Here is a 24,943-nt window from a genome sequence, read left to right on the forward strand (position 1 = left end):
GTAGTTTAAAATTTGATGTAAGAACGTTTTTCTGCAGTCAAATAAAATTAAGGCTCAAGGTGTTTAAAGGGCTTATTGAGTAAACCTAGGGCCCTGTAAAATTGGTTTAATTTTTTTCCAACATTTTTTTTTCCAAAATTTTAATTTTTATGGCTTAGGGCTGCACGATTTATCACACGATATGAAAAATAACATTGTACTTGAACGCGATTATTGCTTAAACATGATTCTTAGTGCAATTATGAAATTGCAAAGGTTGCTATTATTATTATTATTATTATTATTATTATTTATTTTGTTTTTTTTTATGCGCAGCTTGTCAATGAAGTATGGCTCCAAATACTAATCTATCTGAAAGCACTGCGAGTTTGAATCACTTATAATGTACATGTGAAAAAGCAACACGCGTCAAACATCTTTTCAGACATGAGAAGCATTTATTAACATCTTGTCCAACAAAAGACAACATTTAATAACATGTTTTTACTCCAAACTCACTTCATAACGACAGTTGAGCATCCCTCTGTGAGATGAGGTGGCTTCTCACACAGAATAAGGCAGTCGTGTGTTTATTAGTCATGTTTAATCAATCAAAGCGTTTCAATCTTCTGTTTATCTTTTTCTGCTGCAGGGCATATTTTGAGTTTCTGCACAAGAGTGCCCTCTGGCTTTCAGATGGAGAAGCATTTACTACTGATCACAGAGCCGTACAGCTCTGACAAGCTGCGCATTAAATAATCGATTTTTATCGCGATAAATCGTGTCCATTTTAATGGTTTAATTACATTTTAGTAACCAAAAAGAATGTCTAATCAATTTAATTAATGAAAATGTAACAATTTATTAATTTCTTAATTTTTCTTTTTACAACAGTAGTGCCCTATGACATGATTTATTTTTTTAGACATTCTTTGTTGTCTGTTTTAATTTTTTCTGAATATATGATTTAATACAAATGTATTATCAAAAACAGTGGTAATCAAATGAAGGCATAAAACATTCACAATTCAATTAATCTTTTAATATGTAATCAAATGATAATTTAACAATTAATTTTATTTATTTATTTTTTGGCAAAAAAAAAAAAAAGTGCTGCACAACAGAGGTTTACTGTTAAAATTAAACCATGGAAGAAAATTTGTGATATTATTTAAATAAAGTTTTAATCTTTTTATTATTATTATTATTATTATTATTATTTTGAGAAGTTCATGCAAATGTACTATAGTAATATATTTCTTCAAGTTAAACTGGACTTTTATTTTGACGGGTTTTCGTGAAGAACTTTGAGTTTTTGTGGCTGTATCTGAAATCGCATACTCTCGAGTAGGTACTTATTTTGAATAAGTAATTACTTTGCGACTGCTAAAAAAGTATCTTCTATATAGGTGCGTCGCTTCACTGCCATTCACAAATCCTCTCCCGTGGCCTCATGGGATAGTAAAGTGTCCATCATATGCACACTTCAGAATCTCTCCGGAAGTAGTAGGTTGCCCGGGTACTTTTTGCATACTCTTTTATGAGTACTGTGAATTCGGACATACTACTCTTGTCACATACGGTTTTTAACCTACTGTAGAGTAGGGAAGTATGTGATTTGGGATGCAGCCTGTGTATATATGATGATAGTTATTTATCAAATGAAGTCAAGTGCACACAGTGTACATGCTGTAGATGTAGTAAGTGCAGTATGGTAGTTTGGAATTTTGAACAAAGCCTGTTTATTTTCTTCCTTTGGAACAGGTGCTTCTAAACCAACTCAAAGTGACAAATCCTCAGCCGAAGCCCAAGATGCAGGTGAACAATTCAAGATTGGAGATCGTGTCTGGGTTAATGGCAACAAGCCGGGCGTCGTTCAGTTTTTAGGAGAGACCCAGTTTGCTCCGGGCCAATGGGCTGGCATTGTGCTTGATGAGCCAATCGGGAAAAATGATGGTTCGGTGTCTGGTGTGCGCTATTTTCAGTGTGAAGCATTAAAGGGTATTTTCACACGTCCCTCCAAGCTTTCACGTACTGAAGGTGAGGCGGATGAAACAACGACGGCTCCTCCATCACGTGCGGCGTCACCTACCCCCTCTAATGCATCAGTATCTGCTTCAACCAAGAAACCAGCCACACCCACTAAAACAGCTCCACCTGCCTCAGATCTGGTGCGGTCGAAAAGTGAATCGGTGTCCAATCTGTCAGAGTCTGGTTCTGTCAAGAAAGGGGATCGGGAGCTGAAGATCAATGATCGAGTGCTGGTGAGAGTGTTATTGTGTGTCAAGTTAGGATAATTCAAGGTTCTCAAGATGGTCAGTCAAAGCGTTATTGGCTTCTCTACAATAGTAACTGTAAATTGTTCTGTATTACACTGATTCTTTGAATTGAATGTATTAGGAATGAGGCAAAGGCAAATTCACACCGCACAGGCAGACGCCAACAAACACCGACAGACATCCTTATTAATATTAAAATACCCCAAACCTCATGAAAATCACATACAAATCATATACTATTGTAATCGTGTGTTTATTAGCTTCGTGTTTCATACATAGAAACATTTCTCTGGGAAGTGAAAACACAAACGGAGAGCGCAGGAATCTGCCAATGAGATCAGATCGCATAAATCAGTGGATAATGAATAGAAATGATGATTCTGTCTGATAAATATTAAACTAGCTTCTGTAAATATATCAGTATTTCTCCAAGTATGCGCACTTTTGGACTAAAAGCCCTAACGGACGCTGTTCAGTGCAGCTGTGTAAACACAAATAAACCACAGCAGACGTGACTGAATATGAATGTGTTTCAAATTACCATAAGTTACCAATTGATTATTTTGCACTCTTGACATCAATTAAGAAATTACTGTCACTGCAACTGAATTTTATCATAAAGAGTGAACAAATATCGAAGCCTGGAGTATTTAATCTTTCTAATAAAACAGTTTGTCCAGATCAACTGCATAAATTCAGGTTTTTCGTCTTTCCCATCACCGCATCCATGGCTTTACCTACAACCTCTTTCGTTTTGTGCGGCCTCTTTTCAGGTGAAAAATGACATGTAAAGACATTCTGACTCGAAGTTTGTCGGTGTCTGTTGGGGCAGTTTTCATAAAATTCTAAATCCAACGACCAAATTGAATGTGTGTGTTTGTTGGCGTCTGTCTGTGCAGTGTGAATTGGTCTTAGGGGTAGTTTTCAGAACTTGGCATGTCTCCATTTAATACAAATATTCAGTAAGCACTGTTTAGGAATCCTGTGTATCGGGATGCATGTTAAGTTCTTTTTTCCTTCACATATTTTAGGTTGCTGGCTCGAAAGCTGGTGTAGTGCGTTTCTTAGGCGAAACTGATTTTGCCAAGGGTGAGTGGTGTGGGGTTGAGCTGGATGAGCCCTTGGGAAAGAACGATGGTGCTGTGGCTGGAACCAGGTACTGTGTCCTGTTCTTACATTAGTGAAGGTAGACTGTCTAGAAAGAACGTCAGGAGTTTTACATGGATGTATTTGTGTATCATCAGGTATTTCCATTGTCAGCCCAAGTATGGCCTCTTTGCGCCAGTGCACAAGGTGACCCGTATAGGCTTTCCCTCCACTACCCCAGCAAAGGCAAAGACCACTGTGAGGAAGACATCGACCACACCGGGAGGACTGAAACGCAGCCCTAGTGCCTCCTCCATCAGCTCTATGAGCTCTGTGGCCTCTTCTGCTAGTTGCAAGCCGAGCCGTACAGGACTGGTGAGTTACAAATGCCACCTCACATGCATACCATACCTATTTTTGGTAACATATTTTGGCCCTGTTAAGCATGCTAAAGCTGTGTAATTTTTGGGATACTAACAGCACTAAAATGGATTTGCAAATGGGTTTTTACGGAGCCCTGGACATGACATGCATGAAAAAAATAGTAGGCTAAATCGTGCGCACGATTTACTAATTCGTTCCCTCAATTTACTAAAACGCGTGCACGATTTAATTTTAATTTTTTTTCTTACATGTCATGTGCGGGGCTCCGTAGGTTTTGCCATCAGTTGTTATTATTATTATTATTATTATTATTATTATTATTATTTATTTATTTATTTTTTATGTTTGTCAAGCTCAATTTATTGAGCCAGATTATAATCCAAATCACTCAAACAAATAGAGCAAAGTTTTCACTAGAACAAATTCATTGAACAATCTCACTAATTTTAGTGTGCACCATTTCAGGGAAACTAACATGCGAATGGCTTACTTTTTACCCAAATGAGGCTTGTTATAAAATGCACCAGATATAATAAGCAAACTTCCATTTTTGTTAACTCTGCATCCACGCATGCTAGCATCAAATTTGTAGTTTTGATTCATTACATTGTTTAGCAGATATGATATGATATATTCATTAGATCCATTATGACTAATATTCCTTTATCTTGTGTGCACAAAATCCAAATTAATGACTAAATAACTTATATGCATTTATTTCATTACAAAGTAAGTTCATATCAGTTTTCATTTCGGAAAAAAAATCACCCTATCTTCACCAAACTTCTGATCTAGACCATGCTAGACCATTTTTTTTTTTGTTGATACATTCAAGTGTTGTGAAGTAATTAGCTAATTAAACAGTCTGCCATTGCGCATTTTAAGAAATAGACCTATATCTGTCAAACGCAAAGCCCAAACTTAATGAAACTTGATCCACAGATGGCTGAATGTTCTGAGGACACATGCCAAGTGATGTCAAATTCTGCCCATAGGGAGCACTTCAACAGAAAAATGCTTTTAACTCTCTAGCCATACGATCAATCAAGTTGAAAATGGGTGCTAAGGTATTCTTCAAATATCACTTGGATAAACAAACAATTTCAGCAGCTTATAACATCAAATCTCGGGGTGTGCGTTTCCCAAAAGCATCGTTAGCCAACTATGGTCACAAGTTCCATTGAACTCCATTGGTAGCAACGGAACTTGCAACCATAGCTGGCTTTGGGAAATGCACTCCGGATTGGCTGACCGTTGCGAAAGTTAGCAAATACTTACGTGTCTAGATTAAGCTGTGAATTAAATTTGGTGAGAATCTGCCACAAGTTGGTGCTGTAAAAAGCAAATATAAATTTTTGCTAATAACTCTGGAACAGTAATGGTTAAAATCAAAATTCGTCTTTCCATTAATCTTTCAGTGTCCCTGAATCATATGCCAGTCATATTTACAAGTGAATCTGGTTCACGTTGCATTACCAAATCCATTTGTGCTTCACTCTGAAAAACGCAGCATATCAGACTATATAATAAATAAAGATGAATACATCAACGTCTGCACAAATCAACACCTCTTTGTCTCATTGACCGCCCTCTGGCGCATGTTAGTGAAGGAAGAGTTACTACTACAGGATCACTTTGAATAAAAAAGTTCTCCAAATACTTTGCACTTCTTAGTTGTGGAAGAACATTGTCATCGCATACCTTCCTGGCATTCTATCACTAGGGAAGTGACTGTTTATTTTCAACAAAGGTTTCTTATTGTTAAGAATTATTTTATTTATAATTAATATAGGCTTAAATGAAAATATTCTGACAGTGAGACTTGGTAACCACAGGTCAAACCATACATGGCTACTCACTACTACCACTGTCAAATGATATTATATTATGATATGTTATATAGGCCTATAAAAAACAGCTAAATGCAGGTAAAAACTATACACACCTTCACAAAGAAATGAATTATATATTCCCCTACCCACCTAATAAATATATTGCAATATAAATGGCTACAACATGGTATTCAATATAAATATTCCACATTTCCACAATCCATGGTAAATTACTACAGTTCATTCATGGTAAATGTTTGTAAGTGTGGTGATTTTGGGATTTAAAAGTCTTCTATCTTCATTCATAGCACGTTTCTCCTGTTTTCCTCATTGTTGGGAATGTTGTTAGTGTTTTGTGGTTTGTAACTGAGAGGTGTGTGTCGAATTGAAACGTTTCTTACTGGATGTCGCAACGCTGTTTAATAATGGTGACCGGGAATAAACGCGCAGCTCCTTTAAGCTTTCGTTCCGTTATCCACTGGGCCGTGCTGCGTAGTTCAAAGTAAACTAGTGAAACGCCTGAAAACAGCGCTATTTGTTCTGTATTTGTTGTTACTGACCGAGAAACAACTACAGATGATTCAGTGACAGAGCGGTCCGAACGAATCCAAATAGTTTCAGATCGTTATGCAAGTGCGTTTGGCCAATTCATGGAAAAGAAAGAATCGAGACAAAAGAATGATTAATTCACAAATGATTGGTATCGCTGGTTCAGTCAACAGAAATATGGGACACACATAATAACTGCTGAAATAGTCGCACGGAAAACGTTTCTCAGGTCAGTCGGAGGAGCGTGCATGGTACGAACAGTGCAGCTGCAGGCGCCACTGCGGCCGCCCAACCCGATCACATGAGAATGCGTATCAATAGTACGTGCGTGTAATCTCATAGAAAATATATGATACGCACTTTATGGCGTGCATATAATACGCTTGGTAGTCTTGGGTAGGATTAGTGGTGTGGGTGCCCATGGGTCGGATGAAGATGATTGGCGGGCCACCAGTTGAATAGCCCTGGTATAGGGTGTAATTGCTTGTCACAATTGGATACAAACTTTGCAAACACGCTTTTAGTGAAAGATGGACTCAACTGTGATAACCTTTTGCAAAGGTAAACTTTCAATAATGTCTGTAACTAAGTTTTGATTTAGAGTGAGGGTCACGTCTGAACAATCATGGACATGATGTTACCACATTACTGAGAAAATCTTATATAAGTGAATGTAGGCAATACAGTATCTGAAGTAGTTCTTGAATGGATTTTTCTCTGAAGTTGACAGAGACGTCCACAAGGTATGCAAGGAAGATCTCTGGCACTACGGCACTTCAGGAGGCCCTGAAGGAGAAACAGCAACACATTGAGCAACTCCTGGCAGAGCGTGACCTGGAGAGAGCTGAGGTTGCCAAGGCAACCAGCCATGTGGGCGAAGTGGAGCAGGAGCTTACGTTACTAAGAGAAGGCCAGGAGCAGGTTAGACCCAGCTATTTCTTCTTTTTTTTTTATTTATTATGAAGTAAGGATTAATTGATGACAGGCTGTCGAATTATGGAAAAATAATGCACACCTGAGGTGGTGATGCAGCCACAATGCAGAGCAGGTCGTCAATGACATTTTTATGTGTTTTATTTAAAATTATTTCTCAGGTTTTTGTCCTTAAAACACTCTTCTGTTAGAGCTATATTACGCATTCCATCTCAGGCCTTCATTGCTATTTCCAAAACATAATTTTTGAGTTAGTAACACAGGTTTGAGCCATTGAAATGCAGATCTTTTGCTGTGATAGGCTGAAATAATTTGGCAAAATGATAAAGAATCAAAGTAAAAGTAAGAAGATAAAGTAACAAGTATTACTAATGATAAAGTAATACGGTCAAGACCTCTTTTAAACTAATTTAGCCGTACAGTTACAAAAAAAAATCAATAAATAAAAACATGAATAAAAAGGAAGTAAATAGTGTAACAAATGGGTGGTTGCATAAACTGCTTAGACTGGTCTTACAAGTTAGTCATCTAATTTATTTCTTTAAGACTGGTCATAACTTTAAAGGGTTAGTTCACCCAAAAAATAAAATTCTGTCATTAATTACTCACCCTCATGTTGTTCCACACCCGTAAGACCTTTGTTCATCTTCGGAACACGATTTAAGATATTTTTGATGAAATCCATGAGCTATCTGGCCTCCGATAGAGTGCAACACAACGACCACTTTCAAGGCCCAGAAAGGTAGTAAAGACATCATTAAAATAGTCAACGTGACTACAGTGATTCAACCTTAATGTTATGAAGCGACGTCTTTGTCTTTAAATGTCTTCACTACCTTTCTGGGCCTTGAAAGTGGTCGTTGTGTTGCAGTCTTTCGGGCAGATAGTCGGAGGTCAGATAGCTCACGGATTTCATCAAAAATATCATAATTTGTGTTCTGAAGATGAACGAAGGTCTTACAGGTTTAGAACGACATGAGGGTGAGTAAATCATGGGATAATTTTCATTTTTGGGTGAACTAACCCTTTAAGTCAGTTGCATAAAAACATAGATTGGTCTAATTTGAATCTGAAAAGTAAGCCTGAATACCCCTTGGTAAACTGCTAGTTAGTCAAACTAGTTCTTAAAGGGTTAGTTCACCTAAAAATGAAAATTATCCCATGATTTACTCACCCTCAAGCCATCCTAGACTATCTGCTTTCAGACGAACACAGTTGGAGATAGATTTAAAAATATCCTTAGTTCTCCAAAGTTTTTAATGGTTGTGAAAAAGGGTGTTTTGAAGCCAAGAATTAATGCATCCATCCATTAAAAAAAGTCATTCTTACAACTCCAGTGGGTTAATAAAGGCCTTTTCAAGCAAAGCGATGTGTTTTTGTAAGAAAAATATCCATATTTACAACTTTATAAATTAAAATAACGAGATTCTGGTGGACGACCGTACGCATATGGATGGATGCATTATTTTTGGCTTCAAAACGCGGCCCCTCATTCACAACCATTATAAACCTTGGAGGACTAAGGATATTTTTAATTATGTCTCCGATTGTGTTCGTCTGAAAGAAGATAGTCATATACACCTAGGATGGCTTGAGTGTGAGTAAATCATGGGATAATTTTCATTTTTGGGTGAACTATCACTTTATGGTACATTTTTAATGCAGTGGATGTGTTTGTGCGACTGGGTCCAACGGTGCACTCTGGTAAATCTGTGCACAATGGGAATCAAAAGACCAAGTAATGCTAATTTTACATACAGAGAGTGAGTATGACATAAATATGACATTGAGGAAAACTGGATATAGTCCAGCATACTTCGAAATCAACCTAGAAACCTAGAAAAGATTGTGGATGTCCAGTGACTGCAGCACTCTTCTCTCTGCATACATTTCACACGACTTGGATCCTTCGCACAGACAGACCATCACGCACAGAGTACATGTTTTTATGCAGGCTTTAATGAGCAATTCAGAAGATCTAACTGGATTTGCCAGATTTTGTGCAGTTTGTGGAATTAAATGTTTATTAGATATTCAAAGACTGATTTAAGTTATATAAATGTGTATTTGCTGAATGCCAATGACATACGGAAAAAAGTATTATAGCCTTTGGCTTTCTGTTATCAGACAAAACTGTTATAAACTAATGAAAAGGGAAGAATGGGCACTCCTGTTCTTGTGCGCTCAGGCGCTGGGGTTCTAATAAAAGTCTCACTTCCCTTTGTTACTTCCGCTTAACACTTTCTTTTTTTAGTTGTAGTGGTTGTAAAATCAATATATAAGGATCATATGTAAGTCTGTCTTTTGATTGACCAAAAGCCCACATTAATTTTTACTATCTAACACTGATTAAATAACACAAACTTTTTCATGGCCTGTAAAAAAAAAAAAAAGTCTGTAATTACATTTATTTTAGTTGCACAATAAAGTTCTATTTATTTAGTCATTCAGTTCATTTGTTTCTCTTACAGCTAGTATTGATGCAAGTTAAAAAACTAGATTAATGTTGTTGTTTTGAATTGTTCATGTAGTATGTGTTGGAGGTTGATGCCAAAATGGACCAGCTGCGAGCGCTTGTGGAGGCTGCAGACAGAGAGAAGGTGGAGCTGCTCAACCAGCTGGAGGAGGAGAAGAGGTGTAGTATTATTGAATCACTTATGAAGATCTAATCATATTAAAGACCCCATGATATCAATTTAAATTTTGTGGCTTCATGACTTTTATAAATATGTTTGCATATAGATGGCTTTAGAGCTAATAGACACAATATTCATTGATAAGGAACATTGATATTGATGCCACAGGGGAATATATACATTTTTGTCCAATAAAATGCTTAAAATCAGAATCTATCTCCTTCTACTCCTTACTTTACCCTGCAAAAAAAAATAAAAAAATAGTACAACTAACATAAAAGCAAGAACACACAAAAAAAAATACAAGCTGAAATTGATTTAAAAAAATTATTGTCCCAAACAGGAAGGTGGAGGACCTGCAATTTCGGGTGGAGGAAGCTTGCATTACCAAAGGAGATTTGGAGGTATTTTAAGATTTTGCTCTAAATATCACAGATGATTCTTGGCTGAATTCAGAGAACACAAACTTCAAAGCTGCAGGTTTGAGTGCTGTGGGAAACCAGATGGTATATTTTTCACATTTTGAAATGCATTCATGTCTGTTATTTTTATATTATTCATTTAAAAACAGAAGCCCTAGAGTGTGACACATCTTGTTCAAAGCAATTGTGCATGTTCAAAGTCTAGTGTGACCGCAGCTTACTGTAAGTCTGTTAACAAGTTAACTTATACATTCATTTAAACAATTAGAGTCATACACTTATGCCCCATATTGCTGTTTCAAATACTATCCAAATTCTACAGTTTGTTGGTTTCAGTCATACCAAGTTTACCTTCTAAAATTTAGGTGTAATATTCTTACTAATGGTTCACTAAATTGATGCTCCTTAAATTGTTCTGACTGACCACTGAAATATAACCAAGCACTCACCTTATCTGCAGTTTTGTCATGTGTGGTTTATTTTGTCATGTGGATGATACCCAACATACTAAATGAAGTGAATAAGTAAACTGTTAACAAAATGGCAAAAAAGAAAATATGTCTTTTAGTTTATACTATCTGGTCTTGTTTTCTCTTGTCCTGTTTTGGAATAAGTTACTTTTGTTTCCAGCCTTCATTATCATTCGAGTTGTTTTCATGTCCTGACCTACTTATTCAAAAATAGCTTTTGGACTGTTTTCATCCATTAAAATTTAAGAAACCTTTGGCTAATGATTTTAAAGGATTAGTTCACTTTCAAATAAAATTTTCCTGATAATTTACTCACCCCCATGTCATCCAAGATGTCCATGTCCTTCTTTCTTCAGTCAAAAAAAGAAATTAAGGTTTTTGATGAAAACATTCCAGTATTATTTTCCTTATAGTGGACTTCAATGGCCTCCAAATGGTTGAAGGTCAAAATTAGTTTTAGTGCAGCTTCAAAGGGCTTTGAACGATACCAGACGAGGAATAAGGGTCTTATCTAGCGAAATGATCAGTCATTTTCTTAAAAAAAAATGCAAATGTATATGCTTTATAAACACAAATGATCGCCTTGCAAGTGCTTCGCCATTCCGCCTTCCGTATTCTTCAAAAAGAATAATCCTGGAATGTTTACATCAAAAACCTTAATTTCTTTTCGACTGAAGAAAGAAGGACATGGACATCTTGGATGACACTGGGGTGAGTAAATTATCAGGAAATTTTTATTTGAAAGTGGACTAATCCTTTAAGTTATAAAACATAGACAATGACTTTTAGTGCAGATGCTTTACATACTCAATACTCTATACTTTACATACACAATTTCTTTACTCTGAATCGGTTCTTGAGTCCCTTAAAATCATAAGTGTGACATTCTGTAGAATTTGTAGAAGGGAAGAAATCATATAGGGTTATTTTCTTAATTTATTTATTTATTTTTTATATCAAATATTTCTGGCCTCTGGTCACCCAAATTTAAATATGTTCTTTCTAAACATACGTGAAGTGCATTCAAAAAGTACTCATGTCCCTTCATTTTTTTTTTTTCACTCAGCTCAGGTGCATCCTATTTCTCTGAATCATCTTTGAGATTTACATTATATTTACATTTATGCATTTGGTTGCTTTTATTAATTTATTACGTTTTATCAGTTCTTGTTCTGGGCATCGAACTTATGACCTTGCTGTTGCTAGCATCATGCTCTACTGTTTGAGCTACAGGAAAGCCAAAGGCTGTGTCCGAAATCACCTCCATACCCTTAAATATGGCACTATTTGAGGGGACAGACATTTGTAGTGGTGTCTGAAACTGTAGTGGACGTTATCAAGTGCACTCCTTCAATCACATAATGCACTGCAATAACGAGGGTACAACCGATGTACGCTCAACAGCTAGAAAATACCCATAATGCACTGTGAGAGTCGCTCGCCGAATGAATTTCCGCGTCTGACCTGAAGATGGTGCCTACCGCTGAATCTTCCATCCATCCATTTTCCGAACCGCTGATCCAACACAATATCATACAGGTATAAATTCCTTCCTAATTGATTATTAAATTGTTTAATTAAGGTTTATACATGCTAGTTTCCATGACAGTTCAAGATAAATCGTTTCATCACTACAGGAGCTGCCAAGTTTCAAATGATTATTAACAGGGCTTGACATTAACTTTTTTGCTTAACAGCCAATGTGGCTAGTGGTTTTCCAAAGTTACTAGCCACACAGCTTTTTCACTGGTCACAATTTTGACATCGATGCACTGGGGAAAAACTGCCATATATATATTTTTAATATTATCTCATAATTTGCCAGCAGGTATATTAGGCTGCTGTCACTTTAAGACCTGACCCACGGATCCATTAAACTGTTACACATGAGTTTTCTTTCTGGACTGTTTACGTTCACTTAAAACACTCATGTTTACATGAGTACTCGCCAAGACCGCCATTTTGACATTAAATAATCCACAATACCCCTTACTCAACAAGCAAACTATGTAGTTTCTATAAACTACCCACAAAACTGCAAATGGAAAAGGCCTCTGGTTACCATTGCAAAAAAAGACAAATCATCAAGATAAGATGGTTTTACAACTTAAAGGAATTTAGAGAGAGTTTCACTAACTTCACTTTGAAAGACAAGTAAAACCTTTCTAATTCTATATATAAACTCATTTGACGTGTAAACATGTATCCAATTTTCCTTTCTCATGATTTTCCTTTTACATTGTTTTGCGTATGTATCAATTATAACTCATTTGAGGGAATTATTTAGAATTGGACACTGTAGTTAACCAAGATCACATGTATAGCATGTTGGGTATCTATGAACTGCAATTTTAAATTTCCTGTATGTTAATTTACATTACATTTTTTTTCTAACTCTGCTAAATATTAGTATTATAAGAATCTTAAAAGCTTCTTCTCTTAACACCCAATCCAATTTCATATGCAAAACACCCTGCTAGAAGACAATGGATCGTAAAGTTCCCCTCCGAAAATACGACTCCTTATTGGCTCACTGATCTCTTGAGGGTGTGACATCTTCACATGTGATCACCGATCACAAGGGGGATTCTGGGAAATTCTGATGTGAAGATGATGCTGAGCTAGGAGTCTTCTAAGAACCCCTAAGTTTGTGCCAGGCTGCGGCCTTGTCTTTCCATTCTCCAAAGTTCCTCAAACTGGTTCTCTCTCATCAAGACAACTTCAGCAAAGATCAGCTGAAGCCTCAACAAATTGCATCATATTCAAATGAGTGAGACATGCAAGTATCAAACTTAGTCTCATTATTTGATACATTACGTTTCCCCTACCCCTTTGAAAGAAGGGTGTGTTAGAACTAAGAAACTGATGGTTTGCTCAAGGCTGTTGATCTGCTGAATTTGTGATAACTGTTTGCTTTCCTGTATTCTGCTTCAGCTGTCTTTTCCATTGCTAAACTGTATGCATGAATATGGTTAGATTGGGTTAGAAGTGTTTAGTCTGGTTAATCAAATCTTCTTCTTGTCACACGTAAAGTTGTTTGTAGTTCATGCTCATACACTGGAGTCCCTAATCATGTAGATTTTGGCCACATGCTCTGAGTAGTACTGTACAGTAAGAAAGTTATTTCCCATACCCTGGAAATGAACATTTCTTAGAAGTAATAAACAATTAACACTGAGTGTTCGCTAGACGAACAGGTTAGTTGATTGTGGTATTAATTGTACTACATCAAGTTAATTCTCACAGCTGATCTAAATATTTATAATTAATTATAACTCATACATAATTAATTATTTATATTTCACTTTTGGGCAAATTTGTGCAAACATGATTAAACAAAGGTTATGAGCTTAAACCACTGTCAACCCAAAAGTGCATTTGATAATTCCAGTCAGAATAGGACACGACATGCAGTACGCATTTAGGTCTCTAGTTACTGGGTTGTTTAAATGCAGATAATGTGATAGCTTGAATTGAGACCTTTACTGTAATCAAAAGAGCCTTAATGCATTTCAGCATATCTTCAAATGGTTAATCTGATTTTAGTGAAGAAACCCTAATGTCAGTATTAAAGCACAAGTCTGTTCTGACAAAGGAATCTCAGCTCTGCGGTATGTATAAACTGTACCAGAATGAATTATTCTGTTTTGGATGATGAAATACCAATTGCAGAATTCCTTTAACCTGTTGCTGATGAAGAAATCTCAGTACAATGTAATATAGAAAGTAGATTTGAGTGATGTTCCTCTTTCTACATCATAAAGGCCTTATAAATTAAAGTTAGTTAGATGCCATTCATCTAAATTTTGATTGTATATCTACAAGCATATCATTCTGGTGATCGTGATTGTTTCGCTTGCCAAGCAGGATTAAATTTATAAAACTATGCTTTATTATTTGTGTGTAAGGGCACGTTACTGTGTATGCTTAAGCAAGTGTTAAATAACAGTAAAGCCTTGTAACTACTCCTTAAAACGAGTACAGAAAACCTGTTGTTTGCATTAGTAAAATCTGAATTTTACCGAACGTAAGAACAAAGTCTTACATTTCTGAAAGTGTAAGCACCACATGTTAACAGACTATGTGTGGTTTATTTGAAACATGCAGACATTCTTTACAAACTGTTTGAATTGGCACAGGAAGTGCTAACTCTACGTCACACGCCATATTGTAATCAAACCACCTTAGCTGGCTAGGCTAACACGACCTTGCGTCCCTTTGCTTAAGCTAAGCTACTTAGCAGTCCTAAGGCATAAGCCAAACTATTAGCATTACCAATTAGCATTGTATGCTTGAAACTTTAAATACAGCTTGTGTGTATGCAGTGTGAAATGATTAACCATCTCCTCGTAACCTACTCCCTGGTTTCTGATTTTCATTTTCTCTTTCGTTTAATTATTCTCAGCTCATTTTCACTTTAATTTTTTTTAGGGGCATTCCTTCCTGAATGCTAGTTAATCAGTTAATTATACATTTAATTAAATTGTGCTGTGTAACTGGAGAAGAATTTTCATATTTGTTCTAGTATGGTTTCATTGTCTTATTGAACCTCAAAAGGAACTTGGCATACTTCCCTTCTTGATTTTGTTTATTTTCAGCAGTTGCTCCAATTTTATGAACCTGCTACAAAGTAATCTAGATGATTGCTGAGGCATAACTATAATTTTGAGCACCACTAATAAACACAATCTGAATAGGAAAGGTCTCCACTTCCTTTTGCTTTTTCTTCTTAATTTCTTCAGAGACCGAGCCTGTGTTGAACCATCAGTAAGTTCTGAGTTTTAATTTGACAATAAGAACAGTCTTAAGTCAATAATTAAACCTCTGCTTTCGCCCCTTTCAGCAAATCTACTAAAATTTACACAAATCTTAGCATCCTGCTATCCACAGCTAAGATAATAATAAAATACACACTTTACTTATTAACCACACCTAATTAAACCTAGCTGTGCATTTATACACCTAACTGCCCCACTACACCTTTAGCTCCAATGTCTGTTTGGTCTTGCATTAGTCTCTTGCCCTTAACTCTCACCACAAGTGTGCCAGAATGTCACAGGTGCTCAACCTAACTGTCCAGACAGGAGACTTGGAGGCCTGCCAAGGTATTGTGAGGAACACCCTTATATCCAGGGCTACTGACGACCTACAGCACCAGAGCCAAAAGCAACTGGACAACGAGGGAAGAGGACTAATGACACACGACCCAAGAGAGGGTCACGACCACATAGAGCTGACCAAGGTTATCATCTCCTTAGCCCACAACCTCATGGATCTAAAACAGGAGGTAAACAACCTCATGCAACAGATCACAGAGTCCCGCAAGGAGCTGAAAGGTGCTCAAAGCCAAATAGACCAGCTAGAGATCAAGGCTCAGGCCAGACACAAGGACCCTGGCAGAATGGAGTCTCGGGAGGAAATCAAAATTCTTCAAAAGACTCTGGCAGTTACTGAACAACGAGAGCAGCTGGAAAAAGCACTTTTTCACAAAGAGTCACTGTTAAAAACAGCAAATTATGAACTCTTGGACAAAGATGCCAGAATCAGGGCCTGTGAAAGTCACCTGAAAACATCCAGAGCTAGAATTGAAGCTCTGATGCAGTAGCTGGACAACACTGAAGACTAATTTGACATGGTGTAAAGAGAACTGAGACACTCCTAACTGCTGCAAAAGGAACCACAGCGGGAGAGATATCTCACTCCCCCACATGCGATCAGCAGAGCAACCTCCCCCAACCAAGTGGGGGGACCCAAAACCCTCTGCCTAACACCTCAGTACCCAGTTTCCTGAAAGCCTCTGAAACCACCAGAAAAAAATTATTAATTCAGAGGAACCCTAAAACTGCACATGGAGTGCCCCTCAAAGACCTCAACAGACTGGCTAAAAATGTTAACCACTCTGCACCAACTTCTGCAGGAGACCGTGAGGTCCACGACCACACCATTGATTTCCACCTGCAAATGATGGACAGTGTGACCACCCGAGGCACATTCCATCTGCTTTGTATAACCATAAACTCCTAAGGCTTACTATAACTGACTCAGACAAGCCTACTTTGGAGCTCACAATGAACCTGAGATGGAGGAGGATGCAAGCTTCAAGAGCCTTATACTCTGAAATCTACATCCCATTGTGAGTCACCATTTAGGCATCATGGCCTGCCCCGCACAATGCCTATCCAACAACTGTGTGACCTGACGCAGATGGCCTTTAACAAACACAAGGCCTCATCAAAAAGATATCCCAAGATGTCAGAGGTTCTGAGTAACATTCAAAATTCCCAGCTGACACCAGAAGGCACATAGCATTGCTACAATGCAAAGTCCTTCAATAAAAAGCTACAAAAGCTTCCAGTCAGCAGAGGATGGAACCATCACCATGGTACAGATCGACTGCTGGGAAAAGCAATGGAAGAGCCCAAATTCTTCTGGAAAAGCACTCTGGAAACCTTACTAGATATCCAGCAGCAGTCGACAGCAACATCCACCTCAGCACTCTTCAAACAGGTACAAATCGGAGGAAGCACGAAGACAGCCATACCCGCCTCCACCCAAGTTACTGGAGCTGCTGATAGTAGCAAGAGAGCTCCTTGAACAGAACTCTGAAGACTACTGGTAAGAAAGAACTTCTGAATCCTGGCAAGATGACAGGTGACACTGTTTCGACAACTGCTGCATCGGCACCTGCTGCATGGACACCTGAACCTTGCGACAGCCTACACCATAACCTGAGAACAGCATCCACCACGTCACAACCACAACTGTGGAAGGCATGAACGACCAGATGCGTGCCAGATGCGTGTCAAATGTTTATACACCTTTGCCATTTCTCACTGTTGTCTACAGGTCAGACAACAATGTGCGAAAGGGGGGGGGGAGTGTAGTGACACTAGTGACTTTCCTTTTACATTCTTTTGCATATGTATCAATTCAAACTCATTTGAAGAAATTATTCAGAATTGGACACTGCAGTTAACCAAGATCACATGTATAGCATGTTCATATGTTATGAACTGCTATTTTAATTTCCTTTATCTTCATTTAGATTGCATACACAACTCTGTTACATATATTAGTATTATAAAAATCTTAAAAGTTTCTCCTCTTAACACCCAATCCAATTTCATATGCAAAACACCCTGCTAGAAGATAGTTTCCCTCCAAAAATACAACTCCTTATTGGCTCACAGACCTCTTGAGGGTGTGACATCCTCACACTTTAAAAGATCACCGATCACAAGATCATGGGGATTCTGAGAAATTCTGATGATGTGAAGATGATGCTGAGCTAGAAGTCTTCTAAGAACCCCTAAGTTTGTGCCAGGCTGCGGCCTTGTCTTTCCATTCACCAAAGATCCTCAAACTGGTTCTCTCTCATCAAGACAACTTAAGCAAAGATCAGCTGGAACCTCAACAAATTGTATCAGGACACTTTTATTCAATTTTTATTTAGGCATGCAAGTATCAAACTTATTCCCATTGTATCCCCTACCCCTTTGAAAAAAGAGTGTGTTAGAACTAAGAAACTGAGGTTTGCTCATGGCTGTTTATCTGCTGAATTTCAAACAATGTGATAACTTATTGCTTTCCTGTATTCTGCTTCACCTCTCTTTCCATTGCTAAACTGTATGCATGAATGTGTATGTATGTTAGATTAGTCTAAGTGTGTAGTCTAGTTAATAAAGTCTTCTTGTCACACAAAGTTTTTTGTGGTTCATGCTCATATACTGGAGTCCCTAATCATGCAGATTTTGGCTGCATGCTCCGAGTAGTACTGTACAGTAAAAAAGTTATTTGTCATACTCCGGAAATGAACATTTCTTAGAATTAATAAACAATTAACACTGAGTGTTCGCCAGACAAACAGGTTAGTTGAATTGTGGTATTAATTGAATGAATGAATGAATGAATCCATACCACAATCAACTAACATGTTCGTTTAGCAAACACTCAGTGTTAATTGTTTATTAACTAGTTTTAATTCATTTATATTTCCTTTTGAGCTAATTTGCTACACCCTGGATTGTGTTGCGGCACAGATCTCAGAAAGGCTATTAAAAGAACCTGATGGTCACTCTGGTTAAGCTTCGGAGATCATGCTTGGAAATGGGAGAAGTTGCAACCATCACTGCAACACTCCACTGATCTGAGCTTTATGGTAGAGGCGCCAGACACAAAAAGCCTGTTGGGAATTTGCAAAAAAAAAGAAAAGGTAGCACTTTATTTTACAGTCCTGTTCCCCATGTACATACTATGTACTTATTATAGTAATTGCAATAACTGGGTAATAACTAGGTACTAACCCTGAACCTACCCCTAAACCTAACCTGAACCCATGTAGTTACCTAAGAAAGTACTGGGTAATAAAAGGTTAGTACACTGTAAGTACACACAAGTGCATATACTGTAAAATAAAGTGCAACCAAAAAAAAAAAAAAAGATTGTCTGATCTGATGAATCTAGTTCTAAACAAGTTCTAAACATCACGTCTGGAGCAAACCAAGCATTTTAGCGTAAAGCTGCAATACCACAATGTTTAAAAAATGAAGGGGTTTGAATACTTTCTGAATGTATTGTATTTGTAGCAATACTAACAATATATGTAATATTGTTTCACTGTTCTAAAATAACAAAGGTAATTTTTTATTGAAAATGAAGTAAACGAAATTACCAACTTTTTGAAGTCCATCATCAAGCCTACACAATGTACATGGTGTTACATTTTTTTGTTATTAAATAGTCTTTTGAAGTGTTTTGAATTTTGTAGAGAGTCTGTAAGATGCCCTAACAAGTAACTAACCTATGTGAAGATCTCATTTGTTTTTTTTTTTTGTTTTTTTGTTTGTTTGTTTTGTTTTTGTTTTTTGAGATCAGTATAATTATGTTTCATTTGATATAGTGCTTAGTTATTACTGGAATAACTAAGTTATCAGATATTTCCCCCCATTGTTTCTCTGCTTTTTGTTGTGGTCAAAGTACCATTTTTTTTGTTACTGTTCCTAACCCTCAATCACTATAATGCTGCATGGCATTCAGTGTCTGGTGTTTTTATTTACTTGGCCATCATCAGCATGTTCATAAGCTTTGACCAATGCTTTGCTACAAAGTTTCCTCACACCTTCCCCAGCTGTGGCATTGATCTGACTTGCATTCATCACAACATCGTCCTTCTCTTTTTCTGCGTTACATTTCCACAACTTTCCTCCTCACCCCTCATCTTTCTGCATCAGGCTGGCATGTGATGGTGGCACTGGTTGTGTTTCTTCCTCTCCCCTTTCTGTACTAACAGACGCAGACGCAGCTGGAGCATGCCCTCCTAAAGGAGCTTGAACAGAGTCTTCTATTTGAAAAGACCAAAGCTGACAAACTTCAGAGGGAGTTAGAAGACTCTAGGGTAATGGAGCTTCACCTGGGCCACGGGTCAAGGATCACAGAAGATATGTCACAGGAGCTACAGTGCTCACTCAGAAAAATATTTAGGCCTAAATTTAAGATGTATGGATTTGAATTGCATATACAATTTACATCTATTTGGATTACAGAGTTTTAACATAAACTAATGCACTTAATGTGATGCATATTTGTCAGTCATACATAAATGAAACCGGTAAGAAACATGTAATAGTACTATTAAACTGAATGCGTTTTAAATACATAATAACCAGATTCATATATTTATCATCAATAAATCCAATTGATTTCAATCGCATACATTTTATATTGCTTATTCCTCAGCTAGCCATATTTTAGCTATGTTCAAACATTTTAACTGAATACATTTTCACAATGAACAGATTCATGTTGATTCTAATCAATTTGAATAAATAAATAAATACATTTCATAAAATTAAATAGATGCAAATAGTTAATAATAAACTATGGTATGATTTTTTTTTGAGTGCAGAAACCTTACCTGTTTCTTACTTATTGTGATGAATATCTGTCAATCATATATAAGTTTAATAAACTGTTAAATCTGTGTAATCAGTTATATGCAATTCAAATAAATAAATCTTAAATTTAGGCCTAAATATTTTTTGAGTGCTCCAGCTAAGAAGTTTTTTCTCATGTCAGGGTGTCACAGGGATCTTCACTGCATGTTCAGTTATTCCAATTAATAACTAATTTGATGAATGATTACTAACACACTAAATATCTCATTGCTGTAATATCATTGTGCTGTCTTAATATACATACAGGTGTAGAACACAAATTAATTTTTACATCAGGGTTCCCACAGTAATAGAAAAGCAAAAAAAAATCAGGGGATTTTAAAACTGTCCATGGAAATGAGTACAACCTTAGAAAGTTTGATAGAGAATAAACAATCTATTTTTTATAAATCTATTTTTTTCCTCTGCTTTAAAATGTTTCATATTGCTAGTAGGGATTGGTTGTGTAGAGCAAAGGATTGAAGGTCTTACTGAAATTAAGAGAAAAAACTGGCATACAAATGGAAATCTTCCCAACAATGTCTAAAAAAAACCTTGATCCTGCAACCATCAAGTGTCAACTGACAAGGTCCTGAAAATAATTTCAAGTGTGGGAACCCTGCTAGATGATCAATTTTGGGGTTGGTGGTTATTCCCATTCTTATAAAGACTTTACTCCAACCTAATCAATTCCAGATTTCTTGTTTCAATGATTTTTACTTAGTACTACAGCTTAAAGGCTTTGACACACCAAGCCTGATGGTAGGCCAAAGTTGGGCCGTCATTGAGTGTCTGTCAGCTCAGTTTTTGTGGTGTGTTTCGCACCGTCAGCTCTAGTCAGACCCTGTTGGCAGTTTTTTGGCCAATTGAGCATGTTGAATCAGCGTCTGGCAGTCAGTGAAAAATATCACTCTGATTGGCTCTTCAGTTATCGAACCAGTGCATGAAAAGAAACACAAAAGTGATTCAAACAAGCAAACAATGAAGTCAACAAGGCACACACAGAAGGCTCTTCTAATTTCACATGTTCATCTTATCTGAACATTCTAATATGGGAATATTGTCAAGTGCCATTTATATATCTGCAGTCCTAGTTTTGGTTTCCTTTTTTTGAATAATGAATACTGACTATGGCCACCTGCTGATATAAGCAGTTTTTTTCTCTCACGCAGACGCAGAACGCATGAGCCCTAGTCTTTGCGGTGTGTTCAAGTGCAACCAGACAATGGTGACGCAAGGCATCAACACATTTTGCTTTTGTCGCAACTAGTTCTTTGATGCGGTTTGGTGTGTCATGGCCTTTAGGTGGCAAATTGAAAAGAACTTAATTTCTATGAAAATCTCTTTAATTATCCACGTCTTTTAAACATGAAAAGTTGTTTATATTCATATCATCAATTAAGTTCTCAATTATCCATACAGCACATATAGTTTAATAAAAGACCATTTTTTTCTTTTAGGTGGCCACAGTCTCTGAGAAGTCTCGTATCTTGGAGTTGGAGCGGGATCTTACATTAAGGGATAAGGAGGTAGCTTCTCTTCGCAAGTCACTGGAAGCTGTACCAGGCCAGGATGGGTTTCCTGACTCTATCGTGGCGTCACTCCAGGATGAGCTCTGTTCCCTCCGTACACAGCTGGCCACTCAAAGCGACAGTCACCAAGCAGAGCTATCGTCCTTGCGTGAGATGCTTGAGTCTCGAGAAAAAGCACACAGTGTGTCCTTGTCAGAGCTCCAGTCAGCCTCAGGTCGCTTGTCAAAGGAAAACGAGCAGCTTTTAGGTCAGCTGGCAAAATCTGAGGAGGAGAACTCAAAGGTCATTGAGCAGTGGCATGCTAAACTAGCATCAGTTGAGGCCTCACACCAGCAAGTCTTGGAAGAGCTCAAAGCCTCCCATGAGGCAGGCAAAATCGAGCTACGTAATTCTCTAGAACAGTTAAAATTGACACATAAACTGGAGCTCGAGGAGCTCGCTAACAAGCATGCTTCTCAAGCCATAGGGAGGACGAGTGAATCCAAAGAACATGAGGCACAACTCCTGAGAGTCACTGAAGAGAAGGAACAATTGATAGAAACTCTACGCACCAATCTGGAGAAGGTGGAGGAGCAGCACCTGGTGGAATTGGAGGACGCCATGGGAAAACTTCACAATGCTGAGATCAGGGTAAAAGAGCTAGAGGACACAGGAGCTAAGTTAAGTCAACAGTTGCATGAAAAGGAGCAAGAAGCTCTGCAGCAAAATTCAGCCCTTCAGACTCTACAGTCACAGCACAGTCAAGGAAACCAAGAGATGCAAAGGTTATTGACCCAAATAGAGGAGGCAAAAAGTAAAGCCAGATCTCAGGAAGAAAAGGTAGGCCTTCATGTCCATTTATCCCACAACTACAGGACCATACTATACACAGTATGCATGTAGAACATATATTACAAGGAATTTAAAAATGGCCATCCATGAACCTCTTAGCGGTCGTGGAAATTAATCCTTTTTTGTTTAATTTCTTTTTTGATTGGGATTTTTTTTTTTTTTTTTTTTTTTAAGGAATGATAGGTTTCTGGGTAAACTTGGTCACGGCCACAATTTAAATGACCCTGTAATAGCCATTCAAATACTAAAGTTCAACCATTTTGAAAAAATGATTGGTCTAGGGAGTCTAGAGATTTGTACTACACTGGTTTTGTTGACATTGATTGGAAAAACCTAGGACTAGTTTGCAAAAAAAAAAATTTTTTATATTAATCTCAAATATTTAACAAATTTGATTGGCTGTAGTAGTTCTTGAGGCAAAGTTGTTCAGAATGAGGAGATAAATTTTGTTTGTATTAGTGAAACATCACATAATACACAATCATTTACACATGTAAATCGTGAAAGTGACCCCGGTGGCTGTGAGTCTTTGGGGCTGTGAGTCAGGCACAACAAATGATCGGCCTCTGTTAACCTTGTCTAATAGCTGGAGGCCAGTTTTTGGATACATTTGAGAAGTCATTCTCTTCTCATGTTCCATTAATGGGGTCGGATGCGATGTGGAATTTACAACCAACCGGTTTGCTAGATATTATTCTGGTTAGCTAGCTACTATCAAGCACATCCTGCTCTCTATTTTCTCATTCATTCATCTTTCATTCATCGTCTCTTTATTGCGCTAATGTCTGAATAATTTTTTGATAAAGAATAACCGCGATATAAATAACAGAGCAAATTCTCTATCATTCAACACAGTGCCTATAGAAAATAATCATACCCCTTTAAAATAGTTACTTTATTTGACGTACAGCCTGAAATCAAAACCCATTCAAACCTTTTCCAGCTTTATTTACAAATTTTGCCTTGCAACATACAATGAAAAGCAAACACAGAACATCACCCAAAACACACCATACCTACTGTGAAGCATGGTGGTGGCAGCATTATGTTGTGGGGGTGTTTCTCTTCAGCCTGGGAGATTGATCAAGATTGAAGGGGAAATGGATGCTGCCAAGTACAACCAAAGTCTTGAGGAAAACCTGCATCCCTCTGCTAGACAGCTGAAGATGGGCAGGTCATTCACCTTCCAACACAACAATGATCCTAAACATACCGCCAAAAGAACAATGCAATGGCTTAAGGATAGGAAGGTGGATGTCCTTGAGTGGCCAAGTCATAGCCCAGACTTAAATCCGATAGAAAATCTGTGGATGGAGTTAAAGAGAGCAGTCCATTGCCGCTTACCACGGAATTTGACTGAACTTGAGCAATTCTGCAAGGAAGAATGGGCAAATATTCCCCAGTCTAGGTGTGCAAAGCTAGTACAGACATATCCAAAATGGCTGTAATTAAAGGAAAAAGTGGCTCTACGAAGTATTAAATCAGGGGGATGATGACTTTTTCAACCGTTATTCTAGTTTTTCATTTTTTTGAAATTTTAAATTTTGAAATTTCATTTCATTTTCACAAACAAAAAAAAAGCTGAAAAAGGTTTTTTTGGAATGGGTTTAGATTTCAGGCTGTACGAAAAATATTGTAACTATGATCATTTTCTATAGGCACTGTATCTTCACATGGGAACTAGCGCTGTCAAGCTCATGGATAAAAGAAGTTCCATATGACTCGTATGCTATATTTCAAGTCTTCTGAAGCCATACAATAGCTTTATAGGAGAAACGGACAGAAATATTTCCATCCGTCATAGTTCTTAAATCTAATTTCAGTTTGCACACATTCAAGGTGCATCGATTCAGAATTGACATCAGTACGGTCAGATTACAATGATTTTTTTTCTTTTTCTTTTATGGTTAGCAATATGCCAGGTTTTGCAGTAGTCTTGCAGTAAAAAGTGCAATACATTCATTCATTTTTAGTTTGATCATTTCATATGTGCATTGTGCATAATAGGGCTGCATGATTAAACAAAATAAAACTGAAATCGGGATTTGGCTTAGTGCGATTAAACCTCATTTTAATGA

At 37.3% G+C, this 24,943-nt stretch overlaps 1 protein-coding gene across 6 annotated transcripts in view; it reads left to right on the plus strand.

The window, feature by feature from the left end:
- clip1a (CAP-GLY domain containing linker protein 1a) overlaps window positions 1-24,943 on the plus strand; it is a 50,270-nt gene that overhangs the window by 6,461 nt on the left and 18,866 nt on the right. For 5 of the 6 annotated variants that reach the window (XM_051892788.1, XM_051892793.1, XM_051892792.1 and 2 more), the window contains exons 3-10: window positions 1,744-2,243; window positions 3,290-3,414; window positions 3,503-3,719; window positions 6,833-7,030; window positions 9,574-9,677; window positions 10,022-10,082; window positions 19,860-19,964; window positions 21,963-22,853. In XM_051892788.1, coding sequence (XP_051748748.1) covers window positions 1,744-2,243; window positions 3,290-3,414; window positions 3,503-3,719; window positions 6,833-7,030; window positions 9,574-9,677; window positions 10,022-10,082; window positions 19,860-19,964; window positions 21,963-22,853 — 2,201 coding nt within the window. The remainder of the gene's footprint in view (window positions 1-1,743; window positions 2,244-3,289; window positions 3,415-3,502; window positions 3,720-6,832; window positions 7,031-9,573; window positions 9,678-10,021; window positions 10,083-19,859; window positions 19,965-21,962; window positions 22,854-24,943) is intronic. The other variant, XM_051892791.1, reaches the window with a different exon arrangement.

This window comes from Ctenopharyngodon idella, chromosome 5 (assembly GCF_019924925.1).
Source record: "Ctenopharyngodon idella isolate HZGC_01 chromosome 5, HZGC01, whole genome shotgun sequence".
Lineage (NCBI taxonomy): Eukaryota > Metazoa > Chordata > Actinopteri > Cypriniformes > Xenocyprididae > Ctenopharyngodon > Ctenopharyngodon idella.